This window comes from Geotrypetes seraphini, chromosome 7 (genome assembly GCF_902459505.1).
Source record: "Geotrypetes seraphini chromosome 7, aGeoSer1.1, whole genome shotgun sequence".
Lineage (NCBI taxonomy): Eukaryota > Metazoa > Chordata > Amphibia > Gymnophiona > Dermophiidae > Geotrypetes > Geotrypetes seraphini.
In genome coordinates this window covers 1,090,375-1,108,991 of record NC_047090.1, presented here as the reverse complement: position 1 = coordinate 1,108,991, position 18,617 = coordinate 1,090,375, and the positions used below count along the sequence as shown (strand labels likewise).

General features: G+C 44.2%; 1 protein-coding gene across 2 annotated transcripts in view; it reads right to left on the bottom strand.

Moving 5' to 3' along the window:
- The window catches only part of LOC117364318 (sodium-coupled monocarboxylate transporter 1-like), a 63,516-nt gene extending 44,899 nt beyond the window's left edge, over positions 1-18,617 (bottom strand). For both annotated transcript variants that reach the window (XR_004540211.1, XM_033953407.1), the window contains exons 1-3: positions 18,267-18,617; positions 6,092-6,157; positions 2,438-2,489 (exon numbers count right to left, since the gene is read on the bottom strand). Coding sequence is in view for 1 of the 2 variants with exons in the window: in XM_033953407.1 (XP_033809298.1) it covers positions 2,438-2,489; positions 6,092-6,157; positions 18,267-18,617 (469 nt within the window). In the remaining variant the exon portion in view is untranslated. The remainder of the gene's footprint in view (positions 1-2,437; positions 2,490-6,091; positions 6,158-18,266) is intronic.

The following is an 18,617-nucleotide window of genomic DNA, read 5'->3' as shown; positions in this document are numbered from 1 at the left end:
GACTTTGCTATTACTGTGTGTTAATTTTTCTGCTTATTGTGCTGGGATTGCACCACAGTAGGGTAAATAGGCCTTTTAAAGCCTTATAATATACAAAAAGTACCCAGGGGAGGCAGATTTTAAGACCATGGAAGGCAGACCACATAACTCCTCTGGTCGGTGCTGACCTGAGATATTCAATTTACGGCAATTTAAGGTGACTGTCATTGAATATCAGGGATTTTGGGGCTGACGGTCACTATTCAGCGCTTGATGGTTAAGTTAATTTGCATGGCCCAATTGCTGGTCAGTGCTGAATATTGCCAGTTATCGCATAATATAGCTGGTTAACTTTTAACCACTAAGCATGAATATTCAATGGAGATAACCAGTTATCTCAGGCTAAATATTCAGAGTTAGATAGTTAAATGATATTTAACCAGTCAGTGGTTGTTTCTGCTGTTAAACAGCTTTGAATATCATAGAGGACAGTCTTTTTAGCAATAAAATATGACAGAAGTGGGCAGGGTTTGTAATAATTTTTGGGTATGACAGTTCCTTTGAATCCAACATTTATCTGCTGTCGGTGCAAATTTATGCTAAGATTTTGTGAAAACAACTTAGTGGGTCTGTTTTCTCAAAACAGAGCAAGTCTAATAATTGATGTGGGCATATGCCTGCTGAAGCCTCTTTTTCATAGAGAAGCAGTTGCCAGACCCATGTCAGAGGTCCCTAGTGGACCAATCAAACCCCCACAGCTTGGCATTGGGGATAAAAGTGAAAATAATGTTTACTTCCTACTACAAAGGCACTGCCAGGAGGTGCCTGCCTCCTTAAAACACAAAAGCAGGCCTCAATATAGTTTTCAAGACCATCAGCACCATTTCCCACCCCAAATTCAGAAACCAGAAATATGGACGTAGTGGTGATCCCCATTCAGTCCTGCCTCATCAGTGCACGATATGAGCAAGTGGGGATCGTGCTTGCTCTCTTCTAGTTTTTATCTTGAGGTATATGCCTAGGGGTGGGGGGAGCCATGATGGAATGGAGACTTAGTGGTTGGGGATGCATTTTTTAAATTGTATGTCCAATAGCAATAATTAGTGAGAGACAGAAGCAGGACGGAGCTACAACGGGGACCTCCAGGGTCAGAGCAGGGGAGGGGGCAAAAGGGGGAGAAGTAAGAGGGCCAATAGAAGAAGAGAGGGAGGGAAAAATAAGGTCAATGGCAGTCTTTTCAAGGAAGGGGTATCAACTGGCGTGGCAATTTTCAACGGCACACTGCCTTTTGTATGATAGCGTGGCCCCTGGTCTAGCTTATGACAGTGTAGGTACTAGGATGATAGATAAATATCTGTTGTCATAGCTAAGTCATTGTTATACCTAAGTAGGGATTAATTTATAGGTTATTATAATAGCTGTATTGCGATCGTTTGTAACCATGCTGCGACCTATAACAATAACTTTCTCTTAGTGGAAAATGATATTGGTCTGGGGGGGGAGGGGAGGCAAGAGGAGGGGATGAGGGGTAGCCCAGCTCAGGCCTCCCCAAGTTGTGTATATTTGTTGATCTGTTGGTCTTCTCATCTGTATTTTATAGCTAAATGGACCATCGTACATCAACCTTTTGGGTAAAAGTTCTTGTTTTGGATCTATGAATCAATCAGCATGCATATTTAATCCAAATTAAAATTCAAATAGATTACAGTCAGCAGGTTTAAATCATGGCTTATACCAGGGGGTGCTGAAAAGTACTCAGCCCAACCACCCAACTTCTGAGTGTGAATCTGCCACTGTAGCTGAAACTTATCTTATTTCATTAAATGCCAATTTGTAGAAACAAAATTCTATGTTTTGACATTGTTTTAGATCATTTAATGAACCATATCCGTGTCATTCACTTCTTGGTTGGGGTCTTTCAGAGCTAAGATTGTGATGTCATAATGCTTCATTCCACCAATAAAATCCAACCTTATCAGTGATGTCACAGTGGCTTGATTGCCCTATACTTGGCTCACTTTTATTAGATATGAGAGTGTGCTGTAAAGTTCTCAGCCCAACCAACCAGCTTCCTAAATTCTGAGCCTTATTTTGCCACTGTAGCTGAAAAGAGTATTATCTCATTTCATTAAGTGCAAATTTGCAGAAACAAAAATCTATGTTTTGACATTGTTTTAGATCATTGATTGAACCATTTCCATATCATTCTCGTCTTGGTTGGGCTGAGAACTTTTCAGCACCCCCTCATAAGCTTAATTTTACATCCCTCCACCTTGTATTTAACCTCCATTTCTTTACATCTGTCTTATTTTTTTTTTTTTTTTTTAAATCTATGTAATTCCATTCCTGAACATGAAATCAGCACCACATATAATTCATCAGCTGCCTTTGCATTATCAATGTGAATGTCGATCGTAGATTTGTCTTGCACTTCAGATGTGAGTATTGATGCCTGTACCTTGGTTCAGTGCTAGAGCTGGAGCATAGATCACAATTCCGGTATATAAAATCTGTAAAAAAAAAGAATTAGAAAATGCATGCATGGAATTTCTGAAAAAAAGTGATTTTTCAAGCACCTATAAAAAGCTTTTTTTGGGAGGGGGGTCAAAAACTAAACGTTTTCTTTCCTGCCCCATTACAATTGACTTCCTTCCAATGACATTTACGTGGGAGAGTTTCTGCTCACAAGCTTTTAAGTGTTGCCATATATTGAAATTGAGATTCTCTATTGTTGTCGTCGCAGGTTAACAATGGAACTTCACTCACTGTTCTTGATCTGCCTAATGCACACATTACACATCGCTGGAGGAAGGGAATGTTAAAAATGTGTGCCCGTTAAGTTAATTTTCAAACTTCTGCCTTTGTCTGAAACTGTTGTATAACAATGCTCATTGCTTCCAAAATTTATTAAGAAACAAGGAGTACGTATGATTCTGTAAAACAAAAGGTTCCACATAGATTAATGCTGTCTTTTCTTTTCAAGTATAAGAACACATGAAGGCCACCAGTTAAAAGCAAACAGCATCATCTCGGTGCCTGCTTCACTGATCCTCTTGGGGCTGAAAGTAGAGAATGACACGGTGACAAAATTCATCACCGTTCCCGTCCCCGCGGATAACCGCGGGAAATAATCCCATGTCATTTTCTAGTGTCTATTTCAACCTCAGTCCTTCTACACCAGCATTCTTCAATGCAAGGCTTGAGGGTCAGTGGTTGTGCCCAATTATACTCTGATTCTTCCCTCTTTCCTTGAAGAATGACATGAAGATGGTTTCCTGCGGTCACTGTGTCATTCTCTAGCTGAAAGTGAAAGTGATGGTTCTGTGTATCCTATCCGTAGAAATCAGAGCTGTGGTTTCCTGAGTCACAGACTCGGGGTATTTGGGGGTTTGTCCATCTGAATGAAGGATAAATGTGTCGTAAGAGAGAAAGCGCCTCATGATGCTCCAAGTGTTTTCTAGAATTTTATACCAATGAGAAAAAGATCTTATCAAGCAGAGTGTTAGGGTGTGCTTAAGTGCATCCTGAAATGTTGGTGACACGCCCATGTGTACGCCCCCAGTTTCACACTAAGAGGGGAATTCTGCGCTCAAACATCAGTGGCAGACCTTGAAGATATTAAAAATCTTTATTATAGGATCATAAATAAAAGAGTTCCCGACACAGCTGTGTTTCACCCACCAAGTGATAGGAGGTCCTGTAATATCTTGGGTGTAATGAATGTCTAAAACCCCTGAAGCAGCCCCTGGTAGATGAAACACGGCTGTGTCAGACACTCTTTTATCTATGATTCTATAATACAAATTTTTATTTATTTATTTATTTTTTTAATTATTATCTTTATTAGCAATTGCAAAGGGAACATACAACCAGGATCTTCATCGTGTCTGTTTCAACATCTACTATCCTTTTAGGACCAGCGGACTGCTTGCCTATCTGTTTTCTGGGACTCTGCCCAAAAACCAGTGCCACAAAAGTTTGTGTTCTTCCACTGCCAATAAAAAAAAAAAAGATTGGCGCTAATCACTATTCTGTCAAGGTCGCATGTCCTTTATAGGATGGTGCTTAGTGCCAATTCCCACACCCAACTCGGTGCCAGACATATACTGCCAAAATCTGGTACAAATTCCTGTGCCCGCATTGAATCTAGAGACCCATTATTCTACAATACTGCGTTCAACTTTTCAGAACACCCTTGACCCGGCCATGTCCTTCCCGTGGCCACAGCCCTTTGGGATTGCACTACAGGTCTGCATGGGAACGGGGATCGTGGGAATCCCGCGGGAATCCCCCCCTAACCCACGGGACTCCCACGGGGACCCCCTCTGGCCCACGGGACTCCCACGGGGACCCCCCTCTAACGGGGATGGAAGGCTTTGGAAGCAGGGTTCGTCCATATAATATAATGGACATGTCAGCCTTAGTAAAAGAGGGGGTTTATAACTTAATTACCTGAACAGAAAACAAAAAAAGGGTTCCACCAAAGAGATTCTACAAGGAAAACAGCAGCGCAAACACAAAAGAAACTGTGGAATTGATAATCTTGTCAGAAGTAATTGCTGCTTTTTATGGGGACGGGCGGGGATGGAGGTAATTCCTTGCGGGGATGGGTGGGGATGGAGAGGATCCTGGCGGGGACGGGTGGGGACGGAGAGGATCCTGGTGGGGACGGGTGGGGACAGAGAGGATCCTGGTGGGGACGGGTGGGGACGGAGAGGATCCTGGTGGGGACGGGTGGGGACGGAGAGGATCCTGGTGGGGACGGGTGGGGACAGAGAGGATCCTGGTGGGGACGGGTGGGGACAGAGAGGATCCTGGTGGGGTTGTGCGGGGATGGGTGGGATTTCTGTCCCCGCGCAACTCTCTAGATTGCACGCTATGGGGTTTAGATACCCAGTGTTATACAATAGCATGCAGCCAGATGCACAAGCGAATCCTGATGGGTGTCAATTAAGGCCGATATCCAATGGCCGCATCTTGGGAGCCATATAGTGTATATAATCCAGGGGTAAGTGATTTATGCACACTGGTTATAGAATACTACAAGTATATAGCACTTACATGCATCACCGGCATTACTATATACTAGGTATACTATTGCCACATAAATTTAGATGAGGAGTGGCCTAATAGTTACAGTTACTGCCTCAGTTCAAACCTAGCACTGCTCCCTGTCATCCAACCCTCTATTGCCCCAGGTACCATAGTTATACAGTGGTGTAGTAAGGGGGGTGTGAGGGGGCGGTCTTCCCCAGGTGCAGTCTTCCTTGGGGCGCCGGCACCACTCCTCCTCTCCGCACCTCCCCTTCCCACTCCTCCCCTTGCCACACACGCGCACCCATGCCCCTTCCCCCATACCTTTTTAACACTGGCGCGAGCAGCGACAAACATGCTGCCCACGTCGGCTTCGGCACTTTCTCTGACATCACTTCTGGGAGGAAGTGATGTCAGAGAGAGCTGGGAAGCCGAAGCGGGCAACAAGTTCCAGTCGCTGCCCATGCTGAAGTTAAAAAGGTCAGGGAATGGACGCGGGTGGACGTGGTGGGGGGGGGGGAGAGGGCGGGAAAGGGGCACCACTGCCCTGAGTGCTGGTCACCCTCACTAAGCCACTGTAGTTATATAAGCTGGTTGTACTGATATATAAATGATTAAATGGCATGGGAGCAGAAGGTTTACTGAGGTTGCTTCTCATTTTCAACAGTCTTTGAAACTTAGATATTCAATAATTAAACATATTTCACTTGAAGTCTTTAATTTCTGTAGTAAATCTTTTGAATATATAGGTTCAAGAGCCAATAAGACTCAATAAGTGCTGAGAAATATCATTATTTATGAAACAAAACATCATATATATGTATAACGATTAGAAAAACACTTAAATTCATGTTTGATATGGGTGTGGCAGATGGCAGTGAAAGAGTTAAAGGCAGGATAGCGAGGAGGAAAAACTCCCCTCCCCCACCTCCCTTCTCTTGGAGCCCTAAGTACGTACTTATTTTGCATAGAGGTTAATCCAGGGCTGCTTCATACAACAAAATATTTTCATTTTAGAAACCGATCACAAGTACTATACATTATAAGGATTCTTACAATCAAAAATCAAAGAACTTACTGTCTGTATGATGAAAAGTATCGTCCCAAGGAGTCGCACAACTTTATTGAAACGAAGTTCCAAGTACTGCAAAAGAATGATTTAAAGTGCAAACAAATTAACCTTTTCCATAGACAACAGCTGGAGATGTAGAAATGCAGCATCCCAAATGAACGCATTGGTTCAAACTTTTAACAAAAAAGAAGACACAATAAACAGTGGATTAGCAAGGGTGGGAGGCACCTGTGGCGGTGGCAAATCCCCCCCCCCTCTTTCTCCCCTCCTCCGTCATGTGCACACACACCTTCCGTTCCCCTGTATCACTTTAACGTTGCCAGTGTGAGCAGCATCTCCAAGGTTGCCTGCACCAGCCTTGGCTCTCCCTCTGATGTCACTTCCTGGTCCCACGACCAAGAAGTGACTTCAAACGGAGAGCCAAGGCTGGCACGAGCAGCAAATTAGAGATGCTGCTTGTGCGGGTGAAGAGTTAGAGGCATGGGGGGTAAGGGAAGGTGCGCACACAGCAGGGGAGGGGCAGGGAAAGACTGGAGAGGTGAAAAGGAGGAGCGGTGCCAGTGCCGCCAGCAAGATGGCACCCAAGGCCGTCCACCTCCCTGCCCTCCTTACTATGCTACTGACTAGAGAATGACATGGTGACTATTACCCTTGGCTAGCCGCAGATAGCCGTGGTTAACCTGCCGAAATGGGGAGGGAAAAAATGATTGCTGCGGGTACAGGGCAAGGCCATTCACCGCCTTGTGGAGTGGTGAATAGCCTTGTTCCTGCAGTTAAGTGAGATAACACACGCAAAATACTTAACACCCCTCATGATCGCACGGTCCAGCAGCCCCCTCCTTCCTTTTCCTGATCACCACGGTCCTGGCATCTCTCTCCCTCCCTTCCCCTCACCTTCGCTTGCAATGTTCATTGTCTCTAAGTGCCATGAGCCTTTAAACAAGTTGCATGCGGCTGCCTGAAACAGGAAGTTGCGTTAGAGGAGAAGTTTTGGGCAGCCGCACGTGACTTGTTTAAAGGTTCCTGCCATTCGGAGACAATGAAAATCGCCAGCAAAGGTGAAGGGAGGGAGGGAGATGCCCAGACCGCAGTGATCAGAGGGAGGGGGCTGCTGGACCGCATGAAGGGTGCTGAAGAGAAGTGGAGAGAGAGGGGGAGGGGTGAGAGGAACAGATGCTGAAGGGAAATGGGGAAGAGAGAGTGGGGAGAAGATGCTGTAGGAAAGTGGGTAGGAGAGAGAGGGGAGAAGACACTGAAGGAAAGTGGAGAGGGGAGAGAGTGGAACAGACGCTGAAGGTAAGTGGGGAGGAGAGAGAGTAGGGAGGAGAGAGAGAAGAGAGCACATACTGGATGAAAGGAGGGGATAAAGGAAAAAGGGCACATGCTGGATTGGGGAGACAGATACCAGATCTGAAAGGAAGAAATGAGGAGAGATGCCAGACTATGGGGGAGCGAAGGGAAGAAGATGGGTGCCAGACCCTCTAGAGGGGTGGAGGGAGAGATGGAAGGGAGAGGCACAGTAACAGAGCAGATGCCATATGGAAGAGGCAGAGGGAATGCAGACAGTGGATGGAAGGTATAGAAACCAGACAACAAAGGTAGAAAAATATTTCTATTTCTATTTTTTTTTTTTTTAATTTAGAATAAAGTAGTATATTAGTTGTATTGATAAACATTTATAAACAAAGCCCTGCCAGCTGAAGATCTCTTCCTCTAGTTAGCAGCCAGAATTTTGATTTATAAAATGACAATTGTACAGAATATTGCTTCTTTTTATACTTTAATAAAATAAGTTCAGTATAAAACTATTTGAGGCTTTTGCAGATGGGATCAGATGGTTTGCGGGGCCAGGGCAGAGACGGTGACAAATTTTTTTCCCCGTGTCATTCTCTACTACTGATAATAATGAAACATTTAATCATAGCAAGTGTGTTAATGTTTTTTTAGTTAATGAACACACCTCAGCACTAGATAATAATTTGTAATGGAAGTAAAACCCGGATGTCTCAATCCGTCCTCTTTTTTCTGGAGCCATATGGTAACCCTACATATGCATACTTAAAGTTCTGCGGCACAAGCAAAATTCCTTTGACAGATCCAACCAGCAAGATAACAGAGAGATCAGCAATGTCTTTCACTCTCTTTAGTAACCCCGTGTCCATAAGAACATAAGCAGTACCTCTGCTGGATCAGATCAGGGGTCCATCCTGCCCAGCAGTCCGCTCATGCGGCGGCCCATCAGGTCCAGGACCTGTATAATGATCTCTATCTATACCCTTCTATCCCTTTCTTCTTCAGGAATTCATCCAATCCCTTCTTGAACCCTGATACCGTACCCTGTCCTATCACACCCTCTGGAAGCGCATTCCAGGCATGAAGAAGAACTTCCTAGCATTGGTTCTGAATCTGCCCCCTCTTAATTTTTCTGAATGGCCTCTCGTTCTTGTGGTTTTTGAAAGTTTGAAGAATCTGTCCCTCTCCACTTTCTCTATGCCCTTCATGATCTTGTAAGTCTCTATCATGTCCCCTCTGAGTCTCCGCTTTTCCAGGGAAAAGAGCCCCAGTTTCTCTAATCTTTCAGCATATGAAAGGTTTGCCATACCTCTTATCAATCGCATTGCTCTTTTCTGAACCCTCTCGAGTATCGCCCTATCCTTCTTAAGGTACGGTGACCAATATTAGACGCAGTACTCCAGATGCGGGCGCTCCATCGTCCGATACAATGGCAGGATGACCTCTTTTGTTCTGGTTGTAATACCTTTCTTAATAATACCTAGCATTCTATTCGCCTTCTTAGAGGCCGCTGCGCACTGTGCTGACAGCTTCATTGTCTTGTCTACTATTACTCCCAAGTCCTTTTCTTGGGTACTTTCACCCATTTCCAGCCCTCCCATCGTATAGCTGTACTTCGGGTTTCTTTTCCCTACATGCAAGATGGAAAAATTATGTTCTTACCTGTTAATTTTCTTTCCCTTAGACACAGCAGATGAATCCAGAGACCAATGGGATAGCTCACATCTACCAGCAGGCGGAGATAGAGAAACTGATTAACAGGTGGTCCTATTGGCTGGTACTCCTCCTGTCTCATCAGTATAACTCCTTGCCCAAGCACACGTAACCAGCAATAGGCATAGTATGTAAAAAACTTATTTCCCATAACAAATCTCAAAATGCAATAATACAGAAAACAACCTGCCATAATAACAAACTGCGAAAGTTGCAAAAGAAAAAACCGAGAGACAATATCCAGAAAGGGTGGGGCTCCGGATTCATCTGCTGCGTCTAAGGGAAAGAAAATTAACAGGTAAGAACATAATTTTTCCTTCCCTAGCAACAGCAGCAGATGAATCCAGAGACCAATGGGATGTAGCAAAGCAATCCTCAATCTGGGTGGGAAGCAAACGCCGTCTCCGCAACAACCGAAGCACAAAACGCCCCTACCGCATGTGCCCCCACATCCAAGCAGAAATGGGGAGAGAAAGCACGCTCGGAAGACCAATTAGCCGCGAGACAAATCTCCTCCAAGGAAAAAAACCTCTGGGCCGAGCCCAAGAAGTAGCCATCGCTCCAGCGGAATGGTCATGAAGTTCTTTCGCCAACCGCTTCCCTGCCAGCAAGCAAGCATAAAGAATGTCCTCCTGGACCCATTGAGCGATGGAGGCTTCGGACGCCACCAAACGTTTGAGGCGTCCCTTGAAGAATGCAAAAAGGAGATATAAACAACTAAAAGTCGTAAGAAACCGAGCTCACAGAGAACGCTACGTATGTATCAAAAAATGCAGTGAATAAAAGCACTGCTCCCAATTTCCCCTCCCAGGAAGAAGGAAGGAAAAGCGAGCATGACATAAAAGAAAGGATGACACCCCCCTAGAAAGAAATAATGGTACCATCCGAACTGATACCCCATATTTCGGAAATCAGAAATAGGAATCCCCGTTAAACAAGGCCTGCAACATAGAAAACTGCAGAGCTGAAGCCATGGCCACAAGAAACCCCATGTTCAACGGCACAGCCCTTTAGAGCCCCAAAAGACAAGGATGAAATGAAGCCTTCGGTATACTGAGAAGAAGTACGTGAAGATTGTACTCCAAACCGGGCTTTCTAAGAGGTGCATGAAAGAGAGCCTCAGAATAAACAGGACTACTGCTGCACTGAAACCCAACAAAGAGAACAAGTACGAGCATGAAATCGCATCGCTACTGCTGTGCTGTAACCAACAAGGAAACAAAGCGCGTGCATGCAAAGGGCGGGAAGTCCCGGCTCCCTCCATGGATTTCTAGTCATAAAACTTAGCCTCAATAAAATATCCATACCTTAAATGTATGATGACCGAACCCACAGTACTAAGACTCCCAAACAGAACCTGAAGTTCAAACAACTGTAAAAGCCAGACATACTCACAAGCTAGTTGTTAGGGCCGGTTGAATCCAGTTTGCAGCAAAAGCATGGCAGAATGTAACAACTGTGGTCTCTTTTTTTTTTTTTTTTTTTTACAGAGAAGGGAAAGAAGAAAAAATTTGAGACCCAGTCAGACCCTCTAGCAATGGAGGGAGGGTGAGGCATGGACAAGGAGGGGCCCAAGTGTAACCTCTAAAGCCGGCACCCTTCAGCCGGACACCCCTGTCTCACTGAAGAGAAACCTCAACAGGAGAAACAGAATGGCAGTCTCACTGAAGAGAAAACCTCAACAGGAGAAAATAAAGTTCCAGCCACAGCCAGAATTCAGGAGCTAGTTGAATAGCGACCTTTTCCTGCTGGGAGATAGAGAATACTGAATCAACAGGAGGAGTGCCAGCCAATAGGACCACCTGTTAATCAGTTTCTCTATCTCCGCCTGCTGGTAGATGTGAGCTATCCCATTGGTCTCTGGATTCATCTGCTGCTGTTGCTAGGGAATTTACATTTCTCTACATTAAACTTCATCTGCCATCTTGTCGCCCACTCTTCTAGTTTGTTCAGGCCAGAGATATTTTCTTTCATTTTCTGGGTAGGTGTGTTGGTCATAAAAGCAAGAGGATATTTTCCTAAAAATTAAAAGCCTAAAAGGAGACCATGTCCTCTTAAAAGAGGTTGTATGATAGCTCTATCCCTAATGAAAACTGCCTAAGAAGTAAGCTATTGGCATAAGACCTATAAAGGACCCCATATAGGGTTCATATTAGAGAATGACACGGTGGCGGTTTACCCGCGGCCACCGCATTTTAGCCGCGGGTCACCCGCCGAAAACGGGGAAGAAAACTAGCAGTCGCTGCGGCGACGGGGACAAGGCCATTCACCACCCACGGGGCGGTGAATGGGTCTTGTCCCCGCAGTGAGGCATGAAGGATCGCGCAGTCCCCGCAGCTCACACCCGCCTGCCCAATCGATTCTAGTGTTTAGCCAGCTCTCTCCCTTCTCCTCACCTTAGTTTGTAGATTTTCTTTTTCGGCGACCCGCACGCTATCAGAGAGCCACGCACCCGCCGCTGCTCAGTTTCGATCTTCTGCTCTGACGCAACCGGAAACAGGAAGTTGCAGCAGAGCAGAAGATTGAACACTGAGCAGCCGCGCGTGCGCGGCTCTTTGGGAAAGCGTGCAGGTCGCTGAAAAAGAAAGCCTGCAAACTAAGGTGAGGAGAAGGGAGAGAGCTGGCTAATCACTACGATCGATTGGGCAGGCGGGTGGGGGCTGCGAGGACCGTGCGATTACCCGTGTTCCCGGCTCAAACTGTAAGGAGGGAGTGAAAGGGAAAAGGATTCTGGGCCAAGGGGATGAAAACGGAAAATGGATGCAGCGGGGACGGTGACGGGGCGGTGAATGGGATGGCAGTGGCGGTGACGGGGCGGTGAAAGGGATGGCGGTGACGGTGACGGGGCGGTGAAGGAAACGGCGGTGACGGGGCGGTGCAGAGGATGGTGGGCCGGTGACGGGGCGGTGACGGGGACAGATTTTTTCCCCGTGTCATTCTCTAGTTCATATCTTCTGAGGCTTCTTATAGCCCCTCGGCTCTTAGAACATGGCATATCCAGTTCACAACTTCTTTGCACTACCCAAACTGCTCTCGAAAATGATAAGTAACCAAGCTCCTGGTTTATTTATCATTAACACCAATGTTCTGGGAGGAAAGACTATACACAAATACAAAGGTATTGTATCAGTTGCAAAGGAATAGCAGAGGGGAGGGCATGCAAGCATGGCGAATAATGTTTTGTGCATGCAGTGTGCTCTAATACTCATTTTATTTGCATGTGAATTTTGCACTACACTACAATGAATGCAATAAATAGTCATTTTAAGTTACGCATGAATTTTGAACACTTTCACTGACCATATACAAAAACCATTTCTATATAATTTCTGGTGCTTTTGTGACAGGGTAGGCAGGAGAATTTGTGGAGAGACAATATTCTAAGAATTTCAAATTTCTACAGAAAGCTAATAGAGCAATTTGCATGTGATATACCATGTATTCTATAATACAGAAACCAGATTTGTACTCCCAATATTGAGAAACCATTTGACCACGTACAGGAAGGGGGAGTGTCCATTAGGTTCAGCACCCCCAATCAATTTGAAAAGTTGGCTGTATGTTCTATGAGATTTATTTGTGGGATCTGATTTCAGTTTCTTAGAGGCAGGCTGAGTCTAACTGCTATGTTACAAAACTGTATCCCCCAAATTGTTATTTTCCTGTCTTGAACTGAGTTCGCTCATTCCTTGTTAATCATAGGTTTTATGTTTCCCTTAATCATGTCATCAACTCTGAAAAACCACTGCTAGGTGACGTACCACCTCAATATTTTCCTTAGTCCACTCGCTACTGTTATCTAAAACTGCAATATTTCATTTCACATCTGCACTGAAGACATTCTGTTACTTTATCACCTTGACTCACAGTCCCCTGATCTCTCACCCCCTACAGCACTGTTTAGACACTATAGCTGGTTGGCTTGCAGATCACAGGTTAGTCCTTAATCGCAGCAAAACTGCGCCAGTGTGGGCTCACTGGCCACCTGCCTTCTCACACAGAGCCCTTGTGTTATTGGGAATTTTCATTATTTGGGAACCACTATTGACTCCCATCTCACTTTCACTACACATGTTTCTTCTCTGTGTAAAACTGGATTTTTTTTGTGTTAAGACCGCTTTGTGCAGTTAGATCACTTTTTGACACCGATTCATTCCAGCCATTGATCTCGTATCACAAATAGATTATTGCAATATGGTGTATCTAGGCACCACCAAGTCCCTACTCAAGAGTCTACAAATTCTTCACGAAGGAGAGACCTTATCTCTCTATTGCTACCAAAAAATAAATACCACTGGCTTCCAATATATTACCACCTACAGCTTAAAACTCTTTAACTTAGCTTTTTATCTCTCTTCTCTGAATGTCCCATAGCCCCTCAGCTCTTAGAACATGGCATGTCTAGTTCACAACTTCTTTGCTCTGCCCAAACTGCTCTCATGGATGACCCCTGCCTGGTCCTTCCGAGACCTCGCCTCACACAGCTGGAGAGTATCAAGCATAGTGCTTTCTTTTTATCAGCCGCTGAACTGTGGAACTCAGTGGCCCTAGCAATACATGCTGAGCATTTTCAAACAAGCCTTTAATACGTCAATCAGTGAGTGGATCAACATCTGCTAATCACCAGATCCTGTGATGCTGCTGGTTGTGTCTCCAAGTCAATGCTTCTCTTTCTATTATTGCCTGGAGTTTCTTTCTTTGGAATCTTTTCATTTTGCAAAACCTCTTTGCTATAGTAAGTTGAGAATAAAGATACATAAGAATAGCCTTACTGGGTCAAACTAATGGTCCATCTAGCCCAGTAGCTCGTTCTCACGAAGGCCAATCCAGGTCACTAGTACCTGGAAAAAACCCAAACAGTAGCAGCATTCCATGCCACCGATCCAGGGCAAGCAGTGGCTTCCCCATGTCTGTCTCAATAGACGACTATAGACTTCTCCTCCAGGAAATTTTCCAAACCTTTCTTAAAACCAGCTACGTTAACCACTTGTGCCACACAACCTCTGGCGATGCGTTCCAGGGCTTAAATATTCTCTGAGAGAAAAAAATAATTCCTCCTATTGGATTTAAAAGGATTTTTGTGTAACTTCACCGAGTGTCCCCTAGTCTTTGTAATTTTTGACAGAGTAAAAAAAAAAGTGATCCACTTGTACCCATTCTACACCACTCAGGATTTTGTAGACTTCAATCATATCTCTTCTCAGCAGTCTCTTTTCCAAGCTGATACGAGAGGAGTTTCACCCATCCAGATGTATATGTTGCCCAGATTTGCGCACCTAAGTTTTTACGCAGTCCCAAAATGTATGCACAAATTAACTGAATAACAAACTCTGAACCATCAATAATTGAGTGCTAGTGACCTGAATTGGCCAACATGTGAACAGGCTACTGGGCTTAATGGACCATTAATCTGGCCCAGTAAGGCAATTCTTATGTTCTTTTTTATAAACTCTGCACCTAAATTGTACGCAGATCAGGCATATTCTATAACAGTGTGCCTTATTTTTAGGAATGCCCATGGCCCATCCAAGCCCCGCCCCTGACCACACCCCCTTTTAGATCCACTATAATTTACATGCACCACTTTATAGAATATGCTTAGAAAGTTGGATGCATAAATTCTAATTATTGCCAATTAATGCCAATAATTTCTTGTTACTTGACGATTATCAGCACTGGTTAGCTTGTTAATTAAGTTGCATGCACAAATCAGAATATACACAGGTTTGCACAAAACTACTTTGACAAGAAATGAAACAGACGGGGAGTAGCAACAATAGAGGATGATGACAAGGTAAACACAAAGGACCTGATTCTCAAACAGTGCGTCCTGATTTTAGACGGTGGCAGGTGTCCTACCGCCATTTAGCAGCCAATCAGGACACATGTTTTGAGAAAAAATTCCGTGAGGAAGGTGTCTGTAGTGCATTTATGGAGACATGTAGGGATGCTTAAGCATGCCCGAGTGTAGTTTCACCCACAAGTGGTCTTGGACATGATTAACCGTCCGTACATATCTCCACAGGCACGAGATAGACGCCTTAAATGTAGGCCTGCAAAATGATGGCCTACATTTAAGGCATCTGTCAAGAAAACTAGCCGCGATTCTGTGAAGGACAAGGAAGTGACATCAGAAGGAGAATAGAATGCCGGTGACCCTGCCAAGACAGCACCCGGGGCAGTGCGCCCTCTACCCCCTTGCTATGCCACTGCTACTAACAACATTTTATTCACTAAAATCAATTTTAAGATGTCTTCCCCACCCCTCTGAGATACAGAGCACTTGTGCTCATAGCATAGAATACGAATTTGGTTTAAAATATGCACACTTGACCCAGATCTGTCTTTGCCATTTTTGACCATGGAAGCCTACCCAACAATGGTCATACTTCCTACTGGAGTGGCCATATTTGGGGCACAGACCTTAGAAATCTGTCCAGTACTGTTGTTTCTTCCCCACTTATGGAGTCAACAACTAAGTCGCACTTATGGAGTCGCACTTCCGTCCTTCATAACAGCCATGAGATCATTTAAGAATTACATGCATAATATATAATCAGTAGAGAGGGAGCTTTCACAGCTTGTTTATTCTCCAGACCTCAAAGTGTCCTTTATAAAATAGCCTCAGACTGGTTTTCTAATACATACAAATTAGCCGAAATAGCTGTTCAGCTGAGTGAAACCATAGTATAATCACTGGTCCTCCTCCTCCTCCAGAACATTTCTAATGTGCAAATTCAGCAATCTTAAAATTTCATAAATCATTGCATTAATTTATGTTCTATAATTTCAAATACCAATATCAAAAATCAAAATTCCACTTATCTTAATACCCTAGATGAAAGGAGGGACAGGGAAGAGATGATTCAGACGTTCAAATACTTGAAAGATATTAACGTAGAACAAAATCTTTTCCAGAGAAAGGAAAATGGTAAAACCAGAGGACATAATTTGAGGTTGAGGTGTGGTAGATTCAAGAGCAATGTTAGGAAGTTCTACTTTACGGAGAGGGTGGTGGATGCCTGGAATGCACTCCCAAGAGAGGTGGTGGAGAGGAAAACAGTGACGGAGTTCAAAAAAGAGTGGGATGAACACAGAGGATCTAGAATCAGAAAATAATACTAAATATTGAACTAAGGCCAGTACTTGGCAGACTTGCACGGTCTGTGTCTGTATATGTCTTTTTGGTTGAGGATGGGCTGGGGAGGGCTTCAATGGCTGGGAGGGTGTAGATGGGCGGGATTGTGATTTGATGGAGACTTTGGCAGTTGAAACCCAAGCACAGTACTGGGAAGAGCTTTGGATTCTTGCCCAGAAATAGCTAAGAAGAAAAAATTTAAAAAATTTAAATTGAATCAGGTTGGGCAGACTGGATGGACCATTCGGGTCTTTATCTGCCGTCATCTACTATGTTACTATGTAATACTTTAGCACTGATTCGCATAAATTAATGCAATTATTTATGAAATTTTAAGATTGCTGAATCTGGAGGATGAGGAGGACCAGTGATTATACTATGGTTTCACTCAGCTGAACAGCTGTTTCGACTGATTTGTATGCATTAGAAAACCAGTCTGAGGTCCTTTCTCCCTAAATAAGAATGAGGACAATATAATTGAAATGGACCGAGCAACAGACTGAGAAGAAATTTTCTTCCTTCAAGAATTGATTACAAATATAAATAAATAAATAAAAATTTTTGAATTCCATTTTTGGGCGTAATTGTTATTGTGAAGTGTGGAATTTAGATCAATACAATTTTTTTGTTTCTTTATAAAATAGCAACAGATCAACCAACAAGAGTCAGGCTGGAACTGAAAAATCAAGGTCAATTCAGTGAGTTGAGATTTGGGTGACTTACAAGAGGTAGCAAAGTTGCAGAACAACTGCACAGACAACCAGCAATCACCCTGAGGTCCCCAAGCGGTTCAGTAATTTCTAGGGAAGGTAGAGAGAACGAGAGGGCACTCTCTAAAGCAGTGGTTCCCAACCCTGTCCTGGAGGACCACCAGACAGTCGAGTTTTCGGGATAGCCCTAATGAATATGCATGAAAGAGATTTGCATGTAATGAAAATGATAAGAGTGCTGATCTGCTCCATGCATATTCATTAGAGCTATCCCGAAAACCCGACTGGCTAGTGGATCTCCAGGACAGGGTTGGGTACCACTGCTCTAAAGTTAAAAGGGGATAGATTCCGTACAAACGTAAGGAAGTTCTTCACCCAGGGAGTGGTAGAAAACTGGAACGCTCTTCTGGAGGCTGTTATATGAGAAAACACCCTCCAGAGATTCAAGACAAAATTAGACAAGTTCCTGCTGAACCAGAACGTACGCAGGTAAGGCTAGACCAGGGGTAGGCAATTCCGGTCCTCGAGAGCCGGAGCCAGGTCAGGTTTTCAGGATCTCCACAATAAAGAGGCATGAAATAGATTTGCATCTCAAGGAGGCAGTGCATGTAAATCCATCTCATACATATTCATTGTGGATATCCTGAAAACCTGACCTGGCTCCGGCTCTCGAGGACCGGAATTGCCTACCCCTGGGCTAGACTCAATTAGAGCACTGGTCTTTGACCTAAGGGCCGCTGTGGGAGCGATGAACCACCGGTCTGACCCTGCAGCGGCAATTCTTATGTTCTTATGGTTTTTTTCGTCTCTCACTCTTTTTTTTAACATTTAGGTTGTCTTTTTTATGTCTATACTGTATACTGTATATAGAATGGTGTTCTTTTCTCGGTTTTAATTGATTTAATTGTGTTTTGTAAGCCATGTTGATTTGTCATCAATCTGTTGTAAATTGCGGGCTATCGAGTTTTAATAAACATACACAGAACAGGAACATACCTTGCAATAGAAAAAGACAGGCGGAAAGGGTTAATCTAGCATCCATCGCTGCTTATAGAAGCCCATAACTTAAGTACAATATTCCTTTCCAGAAGGTGAAGGGGAACTTAACTATAACTGAACATTCATAAATAGACATTTGAAGTAAAAGTAATGCCAAAAATCCAATGCCAATGCCAATTTGGATTATAGAAGCCAGATTTTGCAAAGCCTTCTTGTTAGTTGGCTTTCAGACCTTTTTAGAGGATAAAAGTTTCTAATCAGAGTCAAAATCTTGTTCTTACTCCCCCTCCCCCCCAAGTTTTGCGTTAAGGTGTAGAAAGCCTCTTACCTCATAGGTGCTGGTGATTCCCAGCCGGTAGAAGACAGGCAGGAAGATCTCTGAGCTAACCAAGACCACCAGGAAGTAAGTAAAGGCAAACATGGTAAATATGGCTCCAAATCGATAGACCTCCGAGGGGGTGCCCAGCACAGTGACCGCAGACATGAAGCTGGCGGTGAGCGACAACGCCACCGGGACAGCAGACATGCTTCGACCTCCCATCAGGAACTCCTTGGAGGTTTTCTGGCCGCCACCTGCAAACGCGTAATAAATGCCAATGGCAGCGGAGATGACCAGCATCCCGGAGAAGACCACATAGTCCCAGACCGCGAAGGATCCGATGACCCGGGAGTTGCTCAT